The following is a 19,957-nucleotide window of genomic DNA, read 5'->3' as shown; positions in this document are numbered from 1 at the left end:
AGCCAATTGACATTGTGCACTACAATAACGTACACGATTTCATTGTTCTGATTCGCTACATCACAGTCAAGTCCCTCCCCCTGCCGATACGCATCGTTGTAGACTGATATCAAAGATGGCGACTGGAACCGCGTAAATTGGTGATTCCGGAGAGGTAGTAAAATTACATATAATTGTACATTTCTTCTCACTTTGCGACAGTAAAATTCACATATTCTCACCTCAGCATGCTAAACAGAATTTCTGAACCAAATGCATGAAAATTACTTTCTTTGTCCGTTTAGACTGACATAGGCCTAGCTGCAAAAGAAGCCACGGACTGCTATTGCAGTACCTTCCGGATAACCCAGCACATAGTCAGCAATACGAGTTAGAAGAGGTTCCAAACGTTGGGAGTTAGGGACTCTCAGCTAATGAAAGGGGGTGTGTTTGTGTATTTTTTCGAAAGTAGGCGGGAATTTATCCTTCAATTGCCTAAACACACTTCAGTTTTGTAATGTATCTATTATTACTATAGGCTCAAGCATGCCATTTATCAATGTGTATAGTGTTATCCAAACTTTAAGGAGAGACATCAATTACAGAAATTGAATGTCCTCTCTCATCAACCATATGTGGTGGCGAGTTGTAAACAAGGCACTTCTTGCTTTTTGAAGGGGTTTACTCAGTTTGATCAATTTGGTGTTAAAATACTTCTTTATTGTTGTCTGTCTCTTATTTTTTTACATCCTTCCATTCACAGTGCAATGTAAATATCCTGTATTTTGCAGTAAAACTGCTCCAAGTCAAAGTTGCTTGTCTGTTATATTGGCTGAGTCAGTGGCTGATGTTTCCTCCATATCCCTATGACTGTGTTCTAATATCTTGTTATTGTTAGTGACACAGAGAGACGAGCAAGCCTGTTGAGGAGAAAAAAGAGATCATGGCTTTTGAGGAGATCAAGAAGAAAGGAGTAGTTGGTAATTTGTGCCAGTTCTTTCCTCTAGTACCTCTTATGTTCTTTTGAAGAAATCTGTCAATAATATAGTTATTAAAAGTCATCATCATCATTCCAATTGTCATGCAATGCCTGAAGTTCCCAGTGTGCATTACAACTCCCTCTTTCTCAGAGGTAGGGATGGAAGGGGAAGTGGGCCTTGTGGCTGGTCGCAGTCAGAGAGAGAAGAGGAGATCATACAAGGACCTGCTCAGAGAGGAGGAGGAGATTGCTGCACAGGTCCGCAAGTCCTCCAAGAAACGGCCCAAGGTAACAGCAGAACACTGGTTTCAAAATGAAGTGCTATGTAGTTTCTGTTGGCTGTAAGTAAATTTAGTCAAATCCTGACTTTTTCATTTAGGACTCAGAACCTTTCTTATTGGGAGGGGACTCTCACAAGAAGAAGAAAAAGCACAGTGAAGACTACTATTACAGAGGTAAAGGAGGAAGGAATTCTGCTCTGTCAATAAAAAAGATTGAATTATTTGCGTGAATTTTTTGCTGAACCGATTCATTATGTTCTCAATCTCCCTTCACGATGTTCTTTACCAGACCAGCAAGGCTCAGGCCCACCTCCCCACAAGAAGAAGCGAAAGTCGTCGGACCACTCCCCTTCCCTGTCCTCCTCGTCTTCCTCCCATCCCACAGACACAGCCATGGGGCTCCTACAGGCCATCACCTCCCCTATGGCCACCGGCTCAGACCCGAGCCCACACCTGCACAAGAAGCCCTCCTACCCCTCCTTCTCTTCCTCCCACTTCTCCAAAGACCGCAAACGTGATGGGAGCATCGGAGGAAGCAAAGGCAGCCACTCCTCTCATTCCCGCCCTATGTCCTCATCCTCCTCTTCCAAAAAGCACTCCTCCTCCAAGTCGTCGTCTCTGTTCCATGGTGGTACCGGTACCCCTAAAGGAGATGTCCTGAACATACGTGAGCCGGATGGGCTGATGATGAAGCTCATGGTCTCACCTAAGGAGAAGGCCGAAGGAGAGGGCTTTCCCTTCCCTCCCCACTCCTCCTCATCCTCAAAAGGGGGGATAAAAAAGGAGAAGGACAGAGAACGGAAGCAGCTCTCTAAAGTCCCCAAGAAGGTGCAGCAGAGCCGAGATCCACTGCCTGTTGTGGGGAAGGAAGTGGAGGTGGAGGGTAAGAGGGCCTTTGGCTAAATTTATAGCTATGAGAGACATTATTAGAAACTCGTTTGTATGTGCACTTAACCACTTTTCCTGTATTTGTGTTGATTCCTGCATGAACCCTATGTCCCCTCTCTCTTGTATGTCAGGGCACTACGGTGGGGGTATGGGGGGAGACAGCTCCTCCTCGGGGGGCGAACTGGAGGCAGGAGAGCTGGTGATAGACGACTCGTACAAGCATCTGTCAAAGAAAAAGAAGAAGAGCAAGAAAAGCAAGAAGAAAAAGGAGAAAGAGAAGGACAGGGAGAAAGACAAAGGCGGGAGAGAGAAGAAGCACAGCAAAGGATCAGGAGGTGATTAGAAACTTTTGGAACGCTGCCGCTAGTCTGCCTTAGTCCTATTGCAGAACGATGTTTAACATTGGTTACTTCAACAGTTACTTGAATTATGCATTCTAATATGTGCTCCTTGTATGCTTTCTCCAGGGGATCCATCGAGAGGCCACACCCATACCCATGGCTCAGCCAATCACTCTGCAGCTGGTGGAATGTATGCCATGGGGGCCCCCATCCCTACTCCCATCCTTACTCACCATCATCAAAGTAATGAAGTAGCAATGATGGAGAAGAAGAAAAAGAAGGAGGAGAGGGAAAGGGAGAAGCACGAGAAGGAGAAAGATAAGGTAAGAACCCAAAACAAATGGGTAGTTTAGGCTTTTAGACAGTGGTTCCTGCATTTTGTACAGTGTGTGTATATATAATATATCAAATCAAATTTGATTGGTCACATACAAAGATTTAGCAAATGTTATTGCTGTTGGAGCGAAATGCTTTATATATATATATACACTTCACCTCCTTTCTCTCTCAGCCCAAGAAGAAGAACACAACAGCGTACCAGGTGTTCTGTAAAGAGTACAGGGTCAACATCAATGCAGAGCAGCCAGGACTAGGTGGGCAGAGTTATCCCTTTTTAGAATTACATTGTAACTATTAATGATTGTTGTACATATGTTATACAAAATTTAGAGAAAGGCTTTACTGTGTTTGCAGTGTTCGGGGAGCTGAGCAAAAGGTTGGCAGAGGTGTGGAAACAGCTCCCAGAAAAAGATAAACTGGTAAGTTTCACTTGAAATGACCAATTTAAGAAGAGAGTTGATTGATAATTCTGATAAAAATTTGAAATCAATTTAAGAATAGCGCGCCAGCACTATGCTATGAGTCATGATTCATGGCCTAAATTGCTTCTATATACACAGGTGTGGAAGCAGAAAGCTCAGTACCTGCAGCACAAGCAGAACAAAGCTGAGGCCACCACAGTCAAACGCAAGAGCTCCACAGATGGAGTCAAAAGCAAAGGTAAGAGCTAGGGATGCACGGTAAATCGGTGAGCATATCGGAATCAAACGATATTAGCTAAAAATGCCAACATCGGCATCGGCCCAATGTCTAGTTTAACACCAATGTGCAAAACCGGTGTCAAAGCTGACGTGCATACGTATATAATGTAAGTAGATGACTACAGCGGTACACAGAACAAAAGCAGAAAAATACTAAGCGCACTTCCAACAACTTAACATGTTCAAGTTGAGCAGTCATTTGAATGAGTAAGAACATTTCAGCGAGACAACGCAAAGGCAAAATCCATTAACGCCAAGAAAATGGAATTCATTATGCTACTTGCTATGGGCGTCACGACTGACATTATTATGACCAGCGAGTCTGACAGCACAGTGTGTCAACGTGGAATTGCATGCTCGAGAATGTGCTGGTTCTCATACCGCTGCTTCCATTTAAGAAATGTTTGAAACTTGGAAACATGAACACACTTCTAGTGTCATTCGAACAACTGACTGGAGAAATAAGATAATCAACTTCGTCTGCAGCAGACACCCTCTGTCATGGCATCGAAACGTCTGCTCAACAAAACTGCCCACACCGACCGTGGGGTTATAACTTAGGCCGTGAACAAGCGATTCTCTCTGAGCCTCTTTACTGTGTCACCACCATGCTCGATGCTAGCTACAAGGACCGCTACTTCGATGCAGACAAACAGGATTTACGTGAAATGTTACAACGCTGGGCCAATTGTGCGCTGCCCTATGGGACTCCCAATCACAGCCGGATGTGATACAGTCTGGATTCGAACCAGGGACTGTAGTGACGCCTCTTGCACTGAGATGCAGTGCCTTAGACCACTGCATCTATGTGTGTGCGTTAACTATTTAACCTCACTAGAATGCTTAAAAGGCTGCTACAATGTCAAATATCGGTATCGTTTTTTTGGAGCAAGGAAAATATCGGTATCGGCCAAAAATGTGATATCGGCGCATCCCTAGTAAGAATCCACCCTGCAGCCACATTGGCCTTGCAGCTCTATCAGCTTTGACAGTGATTACAAGTCAATCGGTAGTCCTGTCCCTTCTCTATGCTGCTTTATCTCTCAGTAGCCCACAGGACTCATGGTCAGTTGGTCACTGCATGTGTTGTATTTGTATGCATCTCAGGCTCTATGAAGGGCATGGGGCTGGGAGCAGGGCTGGTGTCCCCCAACCGGGCGTCTGTGGGTGTGTCCCTGTCACCAGCACGGGTCCCTGATGTCGACCCCATCGATGCGGCCGCCCACCTGCAGTTACTGGGAGAGTCCCTGTCCCTCATCGGCCACCGATTACAGGAGACAGAGGTACACACACACCAACCAACTATTCCCTGTATCTTTTAACTTAGCTGTTGTGTCCAAACTTACTCTCTTCACCTACAACTGAAATGTGTCATCATTCATATGAGTAAAGATTGAACAAAGATTTGTGTGTGACCACTAGACTAACTGCCTCTGCTCTCACCTCACTCAGGGGATGGTGGCGGTGTCAGGCAGTCTCTCTGTACTGCTGGACTCCATCTTGTGTGCCCTTGGACCCCTGACCTGCCTCACAGCACAGATCCCCCAGCTCAACGGATGTCCCCGCCAAGTCTTGGTAAATCACTCACACCTTGCCATCTATTTGAAATGTTGTTCTGAAAGGTTTCATCTCCCACTTGGGCTGTAAAGTAAAAATATGTGGCTGTAGTGACAGCACATTGTGTGATAGCAAGTGTGTTGCATAAGGCCAGCCTGAAACATTTCTCTCCTTTTATGTCTCTTTCAGTCCAACACCTTGGACAATATTGCCTACATCATGCCAGGGCTGTGAAGCCAACAGAAACATTCCTTTCCCGTCTGAGTGTCCTCGCCATGAAGTAAAACATTTGGAGTGAGAGTGCCCATTATAGAAGCGTGGCTTGGGATGCAGACAATTATTTATGCAGCAAGGCATTGGAAAACGTTGATATTAATACTTTCAACATGTTTTTAAAATGTGTTAATTTCCTTATTTTTTTACTGAAACCTATTTTAATGAACACTCTTTTCTTTCCCTCTGGCATGTCTGTTAGCGTCTTCAGATGTAACTGTATGTTCTTGTGTGAATGTGTGCGGGCGTGTGTGTTTTCTATGTGTATACAGTATCTCCAGAGGCTAGTTTTTACTCAAAAGGACAAGCCAGGGCCCAAGTCCACCATTGTTCCTCTTCCATCAACATACCATGAAAATAATATATTTGACAACTGTTCATGTTTGTTTTACCAGGTAATTACATAATGACTTGTTCTTTTGTATATATGCTATTTTACTGAGTTAAGGTTTAGATTTTGATTGTAAAATGACATTTGTATACGGTAGAAACATTTTGAGGCAACTGCAATCAAACTACTGTGGGTTTTGCAGCTTTTGAAGCACAAAGCTGTAAGCCACATTTTCATGAATACATTTCTTCCTCTGAGTATACAGTATGGAAATGTTGACAATAAAAATGACAGTGTCAACATGCAGACTTATGACTGGTATGTACCCCACCACCTTTTTTCAACTACAGCTGTTGTTCCGACTCCTAAACGCAAACCAATGAATGAATAATGCTTGTATTTATTGTAACAAACCATTGTAGTGTATCAAGATCATTTACATTTTAAGGCCAGTTATACCTACAACTGAAATTGCTATTTTTGAGTAAATGAATTGTACATAAACTGCAGCAGCTACCTGTGAATCCTCAGGATCCTTGTCAGACTGAGGATGATATGCTTTTCTCTACACATACAATAGAACTAGAACACTGTCTGTGCTTCCACATGCCTCTATTCCCCAGCCAGGGAGGAATGCAAAACCTTCCCTAATGACCTGCTTTGGATTTTTGTTAATCTCTGTAAACCGAGAAGTAAAATCTAGTGTAATTTGGTCAGCTACGTGATTAATTCCTACGTGTTAGAAATTGAGAGAACGTTTGGTGATACTGATGATTTGTCGCCACAGATGGTTTATTTAAATGGAAAGTTAAGCAAACTAACATGACTGGTTAGTATAATAAACGTGTCAGGTTAGGAGAACGAGGTCAAGGTTACGCCTCGATCACACTGGTATTGTTTTGCATTTTGGTTCACCAGAAGTACATTTCCAATGGAACTCTGCGTTTGACTTGCAACATTGCGTTGCTGTGCATTATATGTGGAGCAAACATTGGATTGATTGAACGTAGACGGCTTGACAGAAATGGTAGAAGAAGGTGAATGTTTAACTTTTGTGGCACGCATATCCAGATGATGCTGCGCCATTTTGCGCTTGACTGTTGGTGTCATCGAGGCGTTATGAAAATCGCTCAGTTACAACGTTACGTTGTCAACAACAGTTGTCCCCGACGCGACCACTAGATAGAGCTGTAGGCCTACTCCATTTAGCCAAACCGGTAGAAACGTAAACAAACTTTTTGGCGACCAATCACTGTATGTGTATATGAAGATGGCGACAAATAATAAGTATCGACATAACACAATGGTCTTCAACCTGTTCTTCCCAAGGGACCGCTTTCCAGGCAAATCGGTGTTCCAGGGACCCCCATTCTATATTAGCACCAAAAAAAAAGTCTTATCAGGTGAATGAAGTAATCAACATTTTAAAATGAATATATTTGGTCAATCGTTTTTCATTATTTTGACCCCACATAATTTGGAAGAGGAAGTGTAAACTCTAGCATATCATATTAGGTAGAACGGTAACACGTTTTCGCTAAGAGCATCTGTTTAACTGGTTAAACAAAGGTTAGCCATGAGTTGTCAAACATTTGTCCAAATCAAAAAAGCTTACCAGAAAGCCAGTGGCACTTCTGCACTGGTGGCCTATTTGCAAGTGCTTTTTCAAAGCCTATGTCAGACACTCGAGTGAGTGTCATTTTGTATAATTTTGACCTGCACTATTGGAGCTTGAAGTTTAAGAATTTCACTGTACCCTGCGTAGCTCAGTTGGTAGAGCATGGCGCTTGTAACGCCAGGGTAGTGGGTTCGATCCCCGGGACCACCCATACGTAGAATGTATGCACACATGACTGTAAGTCGCTTTGGATAAAAGCGTCTGCTAAATGGCATATATTATTATTATATTATTATTATGTCATTGTGATGAATAAACTGAGAAATAACACTGACGTCATTGTATGTCATTCAAAATTAGTTTATTCTGTTGTTGCTAGCAGTAGTCATTAAAAACATTGAAATACAAATATTTATATTCGCGGACCTCCGGTTGAATGCCCCTGACATAATATAATGCACATCCCTTTCAATTCTGGCAGATTATCAGTATACACAGAGAATGTGCTCACGTGAGATTCGATTTTTTGGAAGCTCGAGCAAGTATGCCATGAACATATTGATTCGAATGTTGATGCATAATTCGCATTTTAAGAAGTCAGCCTACTTTACTTTTTGTTTCACTGCATCAAAAGACACTACAAAAACGTAGCAGGCTAAAACCGGCTTGTCTTGAAGAGCATTGACTGTACGGCTACGCCCTGAAGACTGCAGAAGCACACAGCACAGACTGGTCCTTCTTCTAATGAGTCAGGACGTAGGCACGAGGAAGTTGACTAGCGTTCATACTAAATACGGCAATAATATCTGGCAATATCTCACAATCAAGAGATGGCATCAGGTCCCCCACAAACAGGTACATGTAGCCTACCAATTATTCACGCAGGTTCCAGGAAGTGTAGGCTTTGACTTCGCGTTTGTTTACGACTATTTCATACTCGCGTGTGCGCTGTTAACTCGCCACACACGCACTTTTCGGCCTGTCAGTTTTTAGAACGTGGGGTAGGCTGTCTCCGCATTTCGCTTGAGCTGTCTCTTTGGACAGTAGATAAAACGTGTTTACATCTTGTGCTACATTTTATGTGGCACTTTTTTTTGTTGCCCTAACACTATACAGATGATTCAAATAATCAAAGCTCGATAATGAGTTTGTTATTTGAATCAGCTGTGTAGTGCTAGGGCAACAAACAAAAAAACGGACCGAGTGTGGGAAACCCTGGTATAGCCTATGAGATGTTTCGTGGTTCGAGTTCGTTCTATTTATATAATTTTTTCTCTCACAGGAAAAATATGTACAATGTCTCCATTGTTACAATACATATTTTGGCAGAAATTTCAGAGATACAAAAGTCGTTGCTTATTGAACAGTACTAATGTTAACGGAAACTAAAAGCAGAGATCAGATGACAGAACTTGTGATGTGTGCGGGCTACTAAATCCTCCCTTTCTAAGAAAACTCCATCTCCTCGGCTTGTCCCAATGCAGAGCTGAGGCTGGTTCTGCTCGGCGGGACAAGAGCAGGACAGAGTGCAGCTGGAAACGCCATACTGGGCCGCCAGGCTTTCATTACCCAGACTGCCAGTGAGCCAGCTGTCACTCAAGAATGTGAGAAGCACTGCAGGGAGATGGGTAAGATACTTTGTTGATTCTTTAAGGACAGTAGCCTACACACTGATTAAATTACTTAAATGTCAACCAGAGGTTCTAACATTACACACTGTTTTTGCCTGCAGGTATCAGTAGTAGTCGCCCAAGACTGGTTCTGCTCAGAGCGCCCCCCGGAGGAGGTGAGGCACCATGTCTCCTCTTGCGTGGCCCTGTCGGCCCCGGGGCCTCATGCCTTCCTGCTGTGTGTCCCTGTGGACCGGCCGGCTGACATGGAGCTGCGGGCCCTGGAGGCCCTGGAGAAAGTTTTTGGCCCCACTGCAGTCAGTGGACACACTCTGGTCCTCTTTACCCACACAGACCAGATGGTTCTGGGACAACAGCTGGACGAGTACATCGCCACCAGACGCAAAGACCTACTGGAGCTGGTGGTGACGTGTGGAGACCGCTATCACTCTCTGGAGAGGAGGAGTAGAGGAGAGAAGGATGAGAGGAAGAGTGTGGAAGAGCTGCTGGAGAAGGTTGAACAGACTGTAAAAGAGAGCGGGGTGGAGTTCTACAGCTGCCCCCTCTACCAGGAGGCTGAGGCCAGGGTGAGAGAGAAGCAGGCAGAGATAGTGTGGCAGAGAAGAGGGGAAGAGGAGCTAAATGAAGAGGTGCCCTCCTCAGCCTCACCTCCAGAGGAAGAGCTAGACGATGAAGAGATGGCAAGAGTTAGGGAGGAGGCAGAGAGGAGTGTGCACAACCTGAACATAGACACCGAGGGTATTGCCTCTCTTTCTCCTGCCTCCTCTCCCTCATTTCTCTTGTCCTTGTGGCAGGGATTGACAGGGTGGCTGAGGAGGCTGCCCAAGATGCTGAGGATGGAGTCTCTGCTGGGGGCTTTCGTTGGCCTGTTCGTAGGTGGGCCCGTTGGGCGGATGCTGGGGGCCACTGTGGGCTCAGTAGCCACTGAAGTGGGGAGAAGGAAGACTCTGAAGACAGAAAAAAACAAATAATGGCAATGGGATACATATCTCCAGTTATTAACATTTCACAATGTTTCAACTCCATATTCATCATCTCCAGCACCAACCCAATATCAACATATGTGTAAGTTGCGTATTTCTGTTTTGTAGTAAAAAAATATTGAGAAAGATGTTTCCAATGACATCATCAACCATTTTGTATTTAATGCCTACTCACAAGTAGTCAGAATCATCTTCCTCTTTATTTTTTACTTCAAAACAACACACCATTTTCACAAATGTTGATGTTGAGGTGGTGCTGGAAATGGTAAATATGAAGTAGAACAATTTTAGTTTCCATTTGTTATTTCACTGCACTTATATTTTATTGAGCTTTGTGCAATTGACTTGTATTTGACCAACGTACAGTCCTCACAATACTTGTTATAATATTTGTTGTTTGGCTGGTCATATTTTCACCAATTATTATAGAAGGTTTACTAAAAACTACAAGTAATGGGGAAATTACATACACAATCCACTTGGTGGAGACATTGACCAAAACATTGAAGTTGAACATTAAATATTTGAGCTCAACTGGAAACACATACCTTACTGCTAACTGAAGGAAATATAATACCATTTCTAAGGCAGTTTGTTCTGTCCTGTATATGTCACACAGTTGATACTTTTAAAGCATACAATTACACATTTCCCTCACTGAATTTAGTCATTTATTGGCCAACATTTTCAAGCACTATATTTAGGAGTTCAGTATAGGCTACATCTCGAAAATAAGACTTTCACATGATGCATGATAGATAATGGAGACCTCCGCTATAGACGGACCATCTGCAGCAGTGTGTGTTAGCTGAGGACAATTGCTGGAGCGTATAGAGGGCGTTAATAATAGTGGTGTGGAGTCCTAAGTGAAAGTGCCTCTGATTTTGGAAAACACTGAAGCACTGCTCTCAAAGCTTCCTCTTTTTTCTTTATGCAAAACGGTAGGTTACGGGTTTGAAATTGATGTAATTGATACTCTGTTAAAACCATCAGTCAAACCCATCTTTACATCTCTCTCTTTAAGGTTCTCTCCCTCTCTCTAAGCTGACAGAGACCCTGCCTGTGGAACAGCTAGGCGTTTCCGAATGTGGGTGGTCCGCCGGGGGAGGGAGGGAGAGAATTAGTCCAGCTCTCATGTTTCCTGAGAAGAGAGGGAGGAAAGGAATGAGAAAGAGAGAGTGGGGAGAGAGCAAGAAAGAGGAGAGAGTGAATGTGTGTGCGCGAGAGAAAGAGAGAGAACATGCTCAGGGATTACATCTGTCTTCCAGATGTGGCCTCCACAGTTGTCTGAAACAGGGAAAAAAAGAAAGTTTAAAAGTAAAGGAAAATTGGTGCTAAACAGTTTTTTATTGTTAAGGATTACGCATACAGTACAGTGCGGACTACAGTATGGCGGTCGACAGTGAACCAGGGTATGATGCCAGTTCATTCCTTATGAAACTGCAATGAAATGACGTGGTGCACCCGTCCAGTAGACCCCTTAAAGATGATGCATATAAAAAAGAACACCTGTCCAAATATTGTCCTGTCTTATTGGATAAGCATCAGTGAGAGGACAGTGAGTAATGATCGAGGGAGGTAAGAAGAAGGGATGAGAGAAGGGTGGAAAGTAGGGAGATGTATTTCTATACTCAGACACTGTGAGTAGAGGCAACCATGCCGTTAGGCCTAAATCAGAGGGAGGCTGTATCTCGTCTGTGTAGACAGTTGTGGCCCAGGGTTGGTCCTCAGAGGCTGAAGCCTCATCAGGACGGCAAAGGATGCAGAGTTGATTTGTGCCTGTATGCATAACCAAAGCCAAAAATCTGAACGAACAGTTCATGGAATCACTAGTGACCCATCATTAACACAACGGCTGTAACTTATGAAGCTCTCCCTCTGAGCAAAAATGTTGTTCTAAGGACCTTGTGGTCCTCCATTGAAGTGGGGGCAGCTCGCTGTGAGTCGTGGACACCGCAATATTTTTTTGTTATCATCGCGCAAACCAAAGGAAAATAAACAGGATGACACACTTTTTCCTCCACCGCAAGACAAGGCCTCTCCCTTTGCTAGCTCACACAGCACTCACCGTAAACTGCTCAAAATATCAACCGGACAGGACTGATTACCACCACAGCATACCCTCTAATACACATCAAATACTGTATGGTCTCTTTGTGGTTTGTTGAGAAGAACATCTGAATAAAAATACAGCAGGCTACAAAGACATTGGCTGAAGGAATCTGGACCACGTAAAAAGAGAGTGTTTTATCCCTGGAGGTAATCACAGAGGAAATAACAAATACTACACGTGCCAACCAGAATGAACAAAAATACGTTTTGAGAAAGGTAGACAGAAACCTTTGTTAATAATGTGGTGATATGGTGTGTCTGGATATTAGAAAGGCCTTTTGATGGTGGCTCGCCTACTGGGTGTGTAGCAAGTGATATGCCAACTTGGAAATTCAAGGTTGATTGTTACTTTGCGTCATAGATTTTTTTGCTTTGCATATAGCGAGGCATACTGTAATAATTATATCACAGCCCATGCTGTTCCCCTTCCAACAGAGCAAGGCCTAAAAAGTTAGGTCCAGCGGCCTGCCTGCCTGCTCTCCTCTCTCCTCACCAAGTGTTCTCCACGGCACAGGCTCTAAGTCCACTCATCTTTTTCCTATTATTGCTGTTTTCATGTTCCTCCCTGTAGCGTGAGCGTGTGTGTGTGTCTGAAATTGTTTATGGAGCACTGTGAGGAGCTAACATTTGCCCTGTCCATGTGTGGGTTGGTGCGACAACTCATAAAGCCAAGATGAAAGCTTCGGCCAAGTTAGCAAATAATAATGCAAGGAAGATGTGTCCATTGTAAAGGCGCATTGAAGGGTTTGAAGATGTTTATAGCTGGCTGGCAATATTAAAGTAGTTGACGTTGAATGGTAGTGTCAGGTTATTGCTTCATGAGGTGATATGTCATGCCAAACACATGATTTACTATTATGGCTTTTGACATTTTTTACCTTAGAAGGGGTAAGACTACCTCTGTCAATAACCACATGGAACAGTCAACATAGAACTTCCAAATTAATCCGTTTATTTCAGTTATCCAGACCATTTGACATTGCTTTGATTGGTAAAGCATGCAATACATATTCTGTAGCTATTAACAAAATGTTTTATAATGCACAACTGAAAACAAGGACAGCACTAATTTTCTTAGAGTACAATTACGGCATGCTTTCACGCGAATCAATGTAAGTGTCAGGACAAAGAAGAGACCACTGCCAACATGACTGTAGGCCTACAATCACGTACATCTGCCGAGGTTAGGGGAGCTAGCACGATCCAGTGAACGGACGGACGCACGCACGCACACAGCCAGCCTCACATGCACCAACAGCTGGACTGATGTTTAAGGATGGGAGAAGCATGACTGGGTGGAAGTGGACTGGTGCAGTCAGCCAATATGAGAGTCACCATTCATCCTTTCACACATCGCTGGACTGCCTTGGACCTGAGCCAGATGTGGAGAGGAAGCTAGCGGAGAGGGACGGAGATGGAGACAGAAGAGGAGGAGTGTAGCGAAAGAGAAATTAAGAGAATTAGGAAGTTCTTTTGGAACTTTTGTGAGTGTAATGTTTACTGTTTTTTATTGTTTATTATCTATTTCACTGGCTTTGGAAATGTAAACATGTTTCCAATGTCAATGAAGCCCCTTGAATTGAATTGATTTGAATGAGAGAGAGAGAGAGAGAGAGAGAGATATGGTATGCATCTCTGTCAGGAGGAGTGTACAGTACTTGGTCCTACTATGAGATGTTTTATGTGTGTGAGAGCGGTACCACAGGAGGGGAAGAGGGGTGTGGATGGACAAGAGGCAATTATACAATTACATAAAGAGGAGGAGGAGGCAACACTGAGCCATCTTAAAAAGACATCCAAGCCAAATTTCCCAACAGCTTTGGAAAGAGTTTTAAAAAGAGTTATCTGTGCTGCGGTGAACGTTTTAGAACTTGGGATAAAGGGCTGGGAGGGCTGGGTTGTTGTTGGTGTGACAGTTCTTAAGGGTTTGTGGTTTTACACCACACCTCCTACAAAAGCCAGTGCTTGAGAATTTACAGGAGGGAAGGGGCCTGACTCCGGACTAATGACGACTCACTATGGGCTGTGGGTGTTGGATGGCCCCAGAGCTGGCCATAACTGATGAATAGTGTGGTCCACACTAACTGACATGCGCCGTTGGCTATAAGTGGGTGCGGTGCACAGAGCCTTTTGAAGCTGGGGCCGTGGGCTGCGTTTGAATCATCAGCAGAGACCCTACTCTCTGTAATGGACACCGACCTGTGGTTTGATCAGGGGCTCCGGCAGGCCAACACAAGCACACACTTTCCTCCAATTGTATTACTGGGCTTGGGGGAGGTGATGGTATTATTTCTGCTACAACACTGGTTTAATTCAAGGCAGATTTGACCCCAGCCTCACTTCTCCAGTTCAACTCATTGGATCAAGTCATAATCCTGCCTCGACCACATGAATAAGACACAGAGGGGCGATGCACTCGTTCTTACCGCATACGTCAAATGTCACTCTGGTCCACATGCAAGTCATGATGATACCATTTCATCCGAAAGTTGAGGGAGCTTAACTGAGATCTACAGAGACGAGAGGAGAAGACAGACAAGTAGGACGAATGGTGCCACGCCACATTAACACAGAATCAACTTGGAGCTCTGTGGCTCTGCTGTTTGCACAGATCCACAACCCAGCCCAAGATTCAGTAGATTGCACTCTGTCCATGCCTTTTTACAATGCTGAAGTTACTTGGTGGCAAGTTGATGTATTAACATGGCAAGTACTTGTCCACCAGAGGCAATGTGAGAGCCTGTTAACATCTAGTAAACCATGAGCTATGGTTTGACATGTCGTACTTGGTTCGACAGGGGTATTTATATTTGACTGTTTAGAAACGGGGGACCATTATGCTGGAGAAATTCTGAAGGTTGCGTTGCCACAACCACACATAGGCCCACTGTAGGCCTACACTGCACCAGATAAACTAGTGGCTGACCCATCACACCTCTTCACAGGAATAATGCGCCAAACCGTCCCTAAACAGCAGAGCCTTATGAGGCATTTACTGTACTGTGAGCTATGACTAAACCAAGGCATCTTCGAGCGCTCTGCGAAACATCCAAATTCCATCCCAGAAATACAGGCTTTTCTCCAAAACACATAATAACTCCTGTTCAAAGGCCCTATCTTGTATTATCGTTTCAAAGGGGTCAAACACAAAACATACTCACACTCAACCTTGAGCTAGCTAATGAGAACGGGGCCCGGGCGAGGCCTGCTTTTCCAGGCACTGCGCAGCAGGCAGCGTATAGCGGCGGTTGTGGTTGCGGTTGGTTGCAGTTTGGTGTGTGACTCGGTCCGGCTCCCACACAGTTGAAACCATGGGTCCCGGAGCGGCGGATGCTACTGAGGCCCCTGATCCTCGCGCGGGGGGCTTTAATCTGAGTTTGAAATGAGAGACAGGCCGTCGGCACTCAGGGACGGCCCTCTGATTTGTTCTGTGGTTCCTTTGATAGCATGCATCCTACAGAAGAGAGGGAAACAAAAAAAGATGACAGAGACAGGTCTTGGGGAAAACAGGTTTTAATCCATGGAGCTTCAATTGCTGCACTTCGGTCACAGCCTCCCCAGAGAGGGCAAGGGAGCCAAGCTGAGAGTGATAAGCTAATATAACGTACAATTAAAACACAATAACGTACAGTTTCTGAAAGCAATTAGAATAGAATGAAGGGGCTCTTAAGCACTTACAATTCGTAACATATTGTACGAATTGGAATTCGTAACACATCATATAAATTGCATTTACAGTGGGGAGAACAAGTATTTGATACATTGCCGATTTTGCAGGTTTTCCTACTTACAAAGCATATAGAGGTCTGTACTTTTTTATCATAGCCTAGTGGTTAGAGCATTGGACTAGTAACCGGAAGGTTGTAAGTTCAAATCCCAAAGCTGACAAGGTACAAATCTGTCGTTCTGCCCCTGAACAGGCAGTTAATCCATTGTTCCTAGGCCGTCATTGAAAATAAGAATTTGTTTTTAACTGACTTGCCTAGTAAAATAAAGGTAAAACATAGGTACACTTCAACTGTGAGAGACGAAAGCTAAAGAAAATCACATTGTATGATTTTTAAGTAATTCATTGGCTTTTTATTGCATGACATAAGTATTTGATCACCTACCAACCAGTAAGAATTCCGGCTCTCACAGACCTGTTAGTTTTTCTTTAAGAAGCCCTCCTGTTCTCCTCTCATTACCTGTATTAACTGCACCTGTTTGAACTCGTTACCTGTATAAAAGACACCTGTCCACACACTCAATCAAACAGACTCCAACCGCTCCGCAATGGCCAAGACTAGACAGCTGTGTAAGGACATCAGGGATAAAATTTGGTCTGGGGCTCCATGCAAGATCTCACCTTGTGGGGCATCAATGATCCTGAGGAAGGTGAGGGATCATCCCAGAACTACATGGCAGGACCTGGTCAATGACCTGAAGAGAGGGACCACAGTCTCAAAGACAACCATTAGTAACACACTACGCAATCATGGATTAAAATCCTGCAGCGCACGCAAGGTCCCCCTGCTCAAGCCAGCGCATGTCCAGGCCCGTCTGAAATTTTCCAATGTCTGGATGATCCAGAGGAGGAATGGGAAAAGGTCATTTGGTCTGATGAGACAACAATAGAGCTTTTTGGTCTAAACTCCACTCGCCGTGTTTGGAGGAAGAGGAAGGATGAGTACAACCCCAAAAACACCATCCCAACTGTGAAGCATGGAGGTGGAAACATCATTCTTTGGGGATGGTTTTCTGCAAAGGCAACAGGATGACTGCACTGTATTGAGGGGAGGATGGAAGGGGCCATGTATCGTGAGATCTTGGCCAACAACCTCCTTCCCTCCGTTTTATTTTATCTTTATTTTACTAGGCAAGTCAGTTAAGAACAAATTCTTATTTTCAATGACAGCCTAGGAACAGTGGGTTAACTGTCTGTTCAGGGGCAGAACAACAGATTTGTACCTTGTCAGCTCGTTTACTAGTAGAAAGCTCTAACCACTAGGCTACCCTGCTGCCCCGGTAAGTAAGAGCATTGAAGATGGGTCTTGGCTGGGTCTTCCAGCATGACAACAACCCGAAACACACAGCCAGGGCAACTAAGGAGTGGCTCCGTAAGAAGCATCTCAAGGTCCTGGAGTGGCCTAGCCAGTCTCCAGACTTGAACCCAATAGAACATCTTTGGAGGAAGCTGAAAGTCCGTATTGTCCAGCGACAGCCCCGAAACCTGAGGGACCTGGAGAAGTTCTGTATGGAGGAGTGGGCCAAAATCCCTGCTGCAGTGTGTGCAAACCTGGTCAAGAACTACAGGAAATGTATGATCTCTGTAATTGCAAACAGAGGTTTCTGTACCAAATATTAAGTTCTGCTTTTCTGATGTATGAAATACTTATGTCATGCAATAAAATGCAAATTAATTACTTAAAAATCATACAATGTGATTTTCTGGATTTTTGTTTTAGATTGCTCGAATTTTTGAGCAGGTGGTGTTATCAAGATACAGCCTTTTTTGTTTCAATCAAAACACATATTTAGCCTTGTGGTGCATGCTGTTGAGTTATGAGATTCTTTATTTTGATGCTTTACAGATGGACTATCCAGTCTATCCAAATAAAGTGTCACCCTATTCATCCTAAAATAAATGAATTGGTGTTTTTGGTCTAACAGTAACTTTATACTATGCTATTATGTTCGCTATGTTAGGCAAATGTAGAATACTTCTTAAATCGTTAAGTGATCTTGCGAGACACTCAATCAAATTTTGTCACGTTCTGACCTTTATTTCCTTTTGTTTTGTCATTATTTAGTATGGTCAAGGCGTGAGTTGGGGTGGGCAGTCTATGTTTGTTTTTCTATGATTTGGGTATTTCTATGTTTCAGCCTAGTATGGTTGGTTCTCAATCAGAGGAAGGTGTCATTAGTTGTCTCTGATTGAGAATCATACTTAGGTAGCCTGGGTTTCACTGTGTGTTTGTTTCCGTGTCTGTGTTTTTCACCACACGGTACTCTTTTGGGGTTCGTTCATTCCACGTTTATTGTTTTTGTATTCAGTTGTTCATGTGTACTATTTCGTATTAAAAGAACCATGGACACTTACCACACCGCATATTGGTCCTCCGATCCTTTTCGCCTCTCCTCTTCGGAAGAAGAGGAGGAAATCCCTTACAGCTTTGATCTAAACTTTCTGAGAAGTGCCAGAGCTGAAACAATGGTAGAGGAAAGCGTAATCATTACAACAAATTCAACATTATTGGTGATAGTCAATAATCAATATGGTAGTAATCTGTCATTCCTGATTTTGTCAAATAGAATTTTACCCTGATGTCCATGCTTTGGCACGTTCATTTTGGTCACATTTAAATCAATGTGTCAGTCTGAGATAAAGCTTTTGCCAGAGTGCCATGAAAATATGAAAATATAACCTAAACATCTAAAGAAAATGTTTAATCCCTAATATAGCATATTCCTAAACAAATGTGTTTCAGTTTGTGCATGGTTTTTTTAAAGGCATGGGCTTGAGAGAGAAATCAGAGTGTGAGAGACAAACCGTGTGAGAAACAGACAGATCGGGGCTACTTTGATGTGCTTCGGTGCTGGGTGCTGCTAGGAATAGATGCTAGATAGAAAAAAAGCACACATCGCAGATTCAATGGACAAATGTCTGTCTACAGACCACTACAGTAGAACTGTGTGTGTGTGTCACAATAATTCACAAGAGACTCACACTCATCCATGTGTGCAGACTCAAGTTGTCAATCACGTGAACTGGGGAAAAGAAGAAAAAAAAACATTTTCTCCAAAATATCCTCAAGTGAGGCAGACAACCGACACGCCTTTAAAGGGAATCAAAACAGCCTCCACCACATTTCAATCTTTGTTGTATTATGTTCCCTCCAGAAGGAGAAGGAAAAGTAGTATTTGTGTGATCAGAAATCTGCGACCAATATGCTCCCCATATGTCTGACTTCAGCGTTGTGTCTTTCAACTCCGGTCTTGTTTTTGTTTTGGAGGAATTTGGCTTTTCTGCACATATCTAGTTATCTATTCTTCGCTCCAGTGTATTAAGTGAAGCCTGTCTTTGTGTGGATGCTGACAGCCCATCACTTAGCAGTGACTGTATGGTTTGCTTGATCAATAGCACATATAGCAGTATTAGGAAAATGGGCCTAAATGGGGCCATAGGCCCACATTAGACACAGACAGAGCCCTGTAAACAGATCATGTAGAACTGCAGTTCAGATATGAAGCACATCAAGAAACGTCAATGTTTTGTCAATCTACATTCCAAGATTACTTCATTTCCATCACACCGCCAGACTACTTGCAGCCAACATCTGAACACTTCATCATTCATTGAAATATTACAGACACTAAGCTCAGTAACTCACAGCCATAATTTGAAAAATGAATCTGTGTATTCACGTTTATTGCCATGACTCAACATGGTTCAACATGGCCTCTGTACAACAGTAATTATCTATGGAGGCTGTCATATTTATTTGCCTAGTAATTTTAGACTGCTGAAGTCGGTTGGTCGGTGAGCTCATTGCGTCGTGTAGATTGTTAGATCGTGTCAGATTGAAGAAGTAACAGATTGTCGATTTTTCCTTATTTGAGGCAGGGTGGTCCCTCTACAGCCTAGTGTCTGGGACTGTCACAACAAAGTGACCCCCTGAACATTTCCAACACACACGCACCCCTGTCCGATCTATAGGGCGAGGATGCAATCCTCCCCAATAACAAAGCTGCCATTGACACTGACCCTAACCTCCTTCCTCCACCTCTCCATCCCCCTGGTCCTCATCACCCTCCCACGTTGCCCGCCCGGGCCCAGTGCTGGGCTGGTCATAGGGCCCCGGAATGCGGTTCAGGTGGAGAGCTGTGCTGTTTCCAATTAGCAGGGTATAAATTAGCATTGCTCTCTCCTGTCTCCTCTCCAAACATTGCTGTCTCCCCATT

General features: G+C 43.7%; 2 protein-coding genes and 1 long non-coding RNA gene across 3 annotated transcripts; 2 read left to right on the top strand and 1 right to left on the bottom strand.

Moving 5' to 3' along the window:
• Positions 1-80: 80 nt before the first annotated feature.
• hmgxb4a (HMG box domain containing 4a) lies at positions 81-5,973 on the top strand. Its single transcript, XM_046331121.1, has 13 exons — positions 81-154; positions 878-959; positions 1,110-1,246; positions 1,338-1,413; positions 1,529-2,122; positions 2,259-2,462; positions 2,595-2,791; positions 2,980-3,061; positions 3,162-3,226; positions 3,368-3,467; positions 4,616-4,791; positions 4,961-5,083; positions 5,255-5,973. The coding sequence occupies exons 2-13, from the start codon at positions 923-925 to the stop codon at positions 5,297-5,299; spliced, it is 1,836 nt and encodes a 611-aa protein (XP_046187077.1). The 5' UTR covers positions 81-154; positions 878-922; the 3' UTR covers positions 5,300-5,973.
• A 1,808-nt stretch (positions 5,974-7,781) lies between these two features.
• LOC124016358 (GTPase IMAP family member 7-like) lies at positions 7,782-10,558 on the top strand. The gene is given in 4 exon segments (XM_046331918.1): positions 7,782-8,142; positions 8,772-8,899; positions 8,901-8,915; positions 9,020-10,558. Coding segments are annotated over 4 exon segments (1,038 nt in total). The 5' UTR covers positions 7,782-8,117; the 3' UTR covers positions 9,890-10,558.
• A 2,472-nt stretch (positions 10,559-13,030) lies between these two features.
• Positions 13,031-15,362, bottom strand: LOC124015469. Its single transcript, XR_006835165.1, has 3 exons — positions 15,175-15,362; positions 14,440-14,523; positions 13,031-13,408 (listed from the first exon to the last, which is right to left on the bottom strand). It is a non-coding gene; the product is annotated as an uncharacterized LOC124015469 (long non-coding RNA).
• Between the last annotated feature and the right edge of the window lie 4,595 nt (positions 15,363-19,957).

Source organism: Oncorhynchus gorbuscha, linkage group LG26 (genome assembly GCF_021184085.1).
Source record: "Oncorhynchus gorbuscha isolate QuinsamMale2020 ecotype Even-year linkage group LG26, OgorEven_v1.0, whole genome shotgun sequence".
NCBI lineage: Eukaryota > Metazoa > Chordata > Actinopteri > Salmoniformes > Salmonidae > Oncorhynchus > Oncorhynchus gorbuscha.
The sequence above is the reverse complement of the archived record's forward strand: the minus strand, read 5'-3'. Positions and strand labels throughout refer to the sequence as shown.

What these genes read in the sequence shown, in the direction of transcription:
- hmgxb4a (XM_046331121.1), top strand. Translation starts at nt 923, where the DNA reads ATGGCTTTTGAGGAGATCAAGAAGAAAGGAGTAGTTG. An exon ending in CAAGAAGAAAGGAGTAGTTG is followed by an intron (nt 960 to 1,109) that starts GTAATTTGTGCC and finishes CCTCTTTCTCAG; the next exon opens with AGGTAGGGATGGAAGGGGAA. An exon ending in GAAGGAAGTGGAGGTGGAGG is followed by an intron (nt 2,123 to 2,258) that starts GTAAGAGGGCCT and finishes CTTGTATGTCAG; the next exon opens with GGCACTACGGTGGGGGTATG.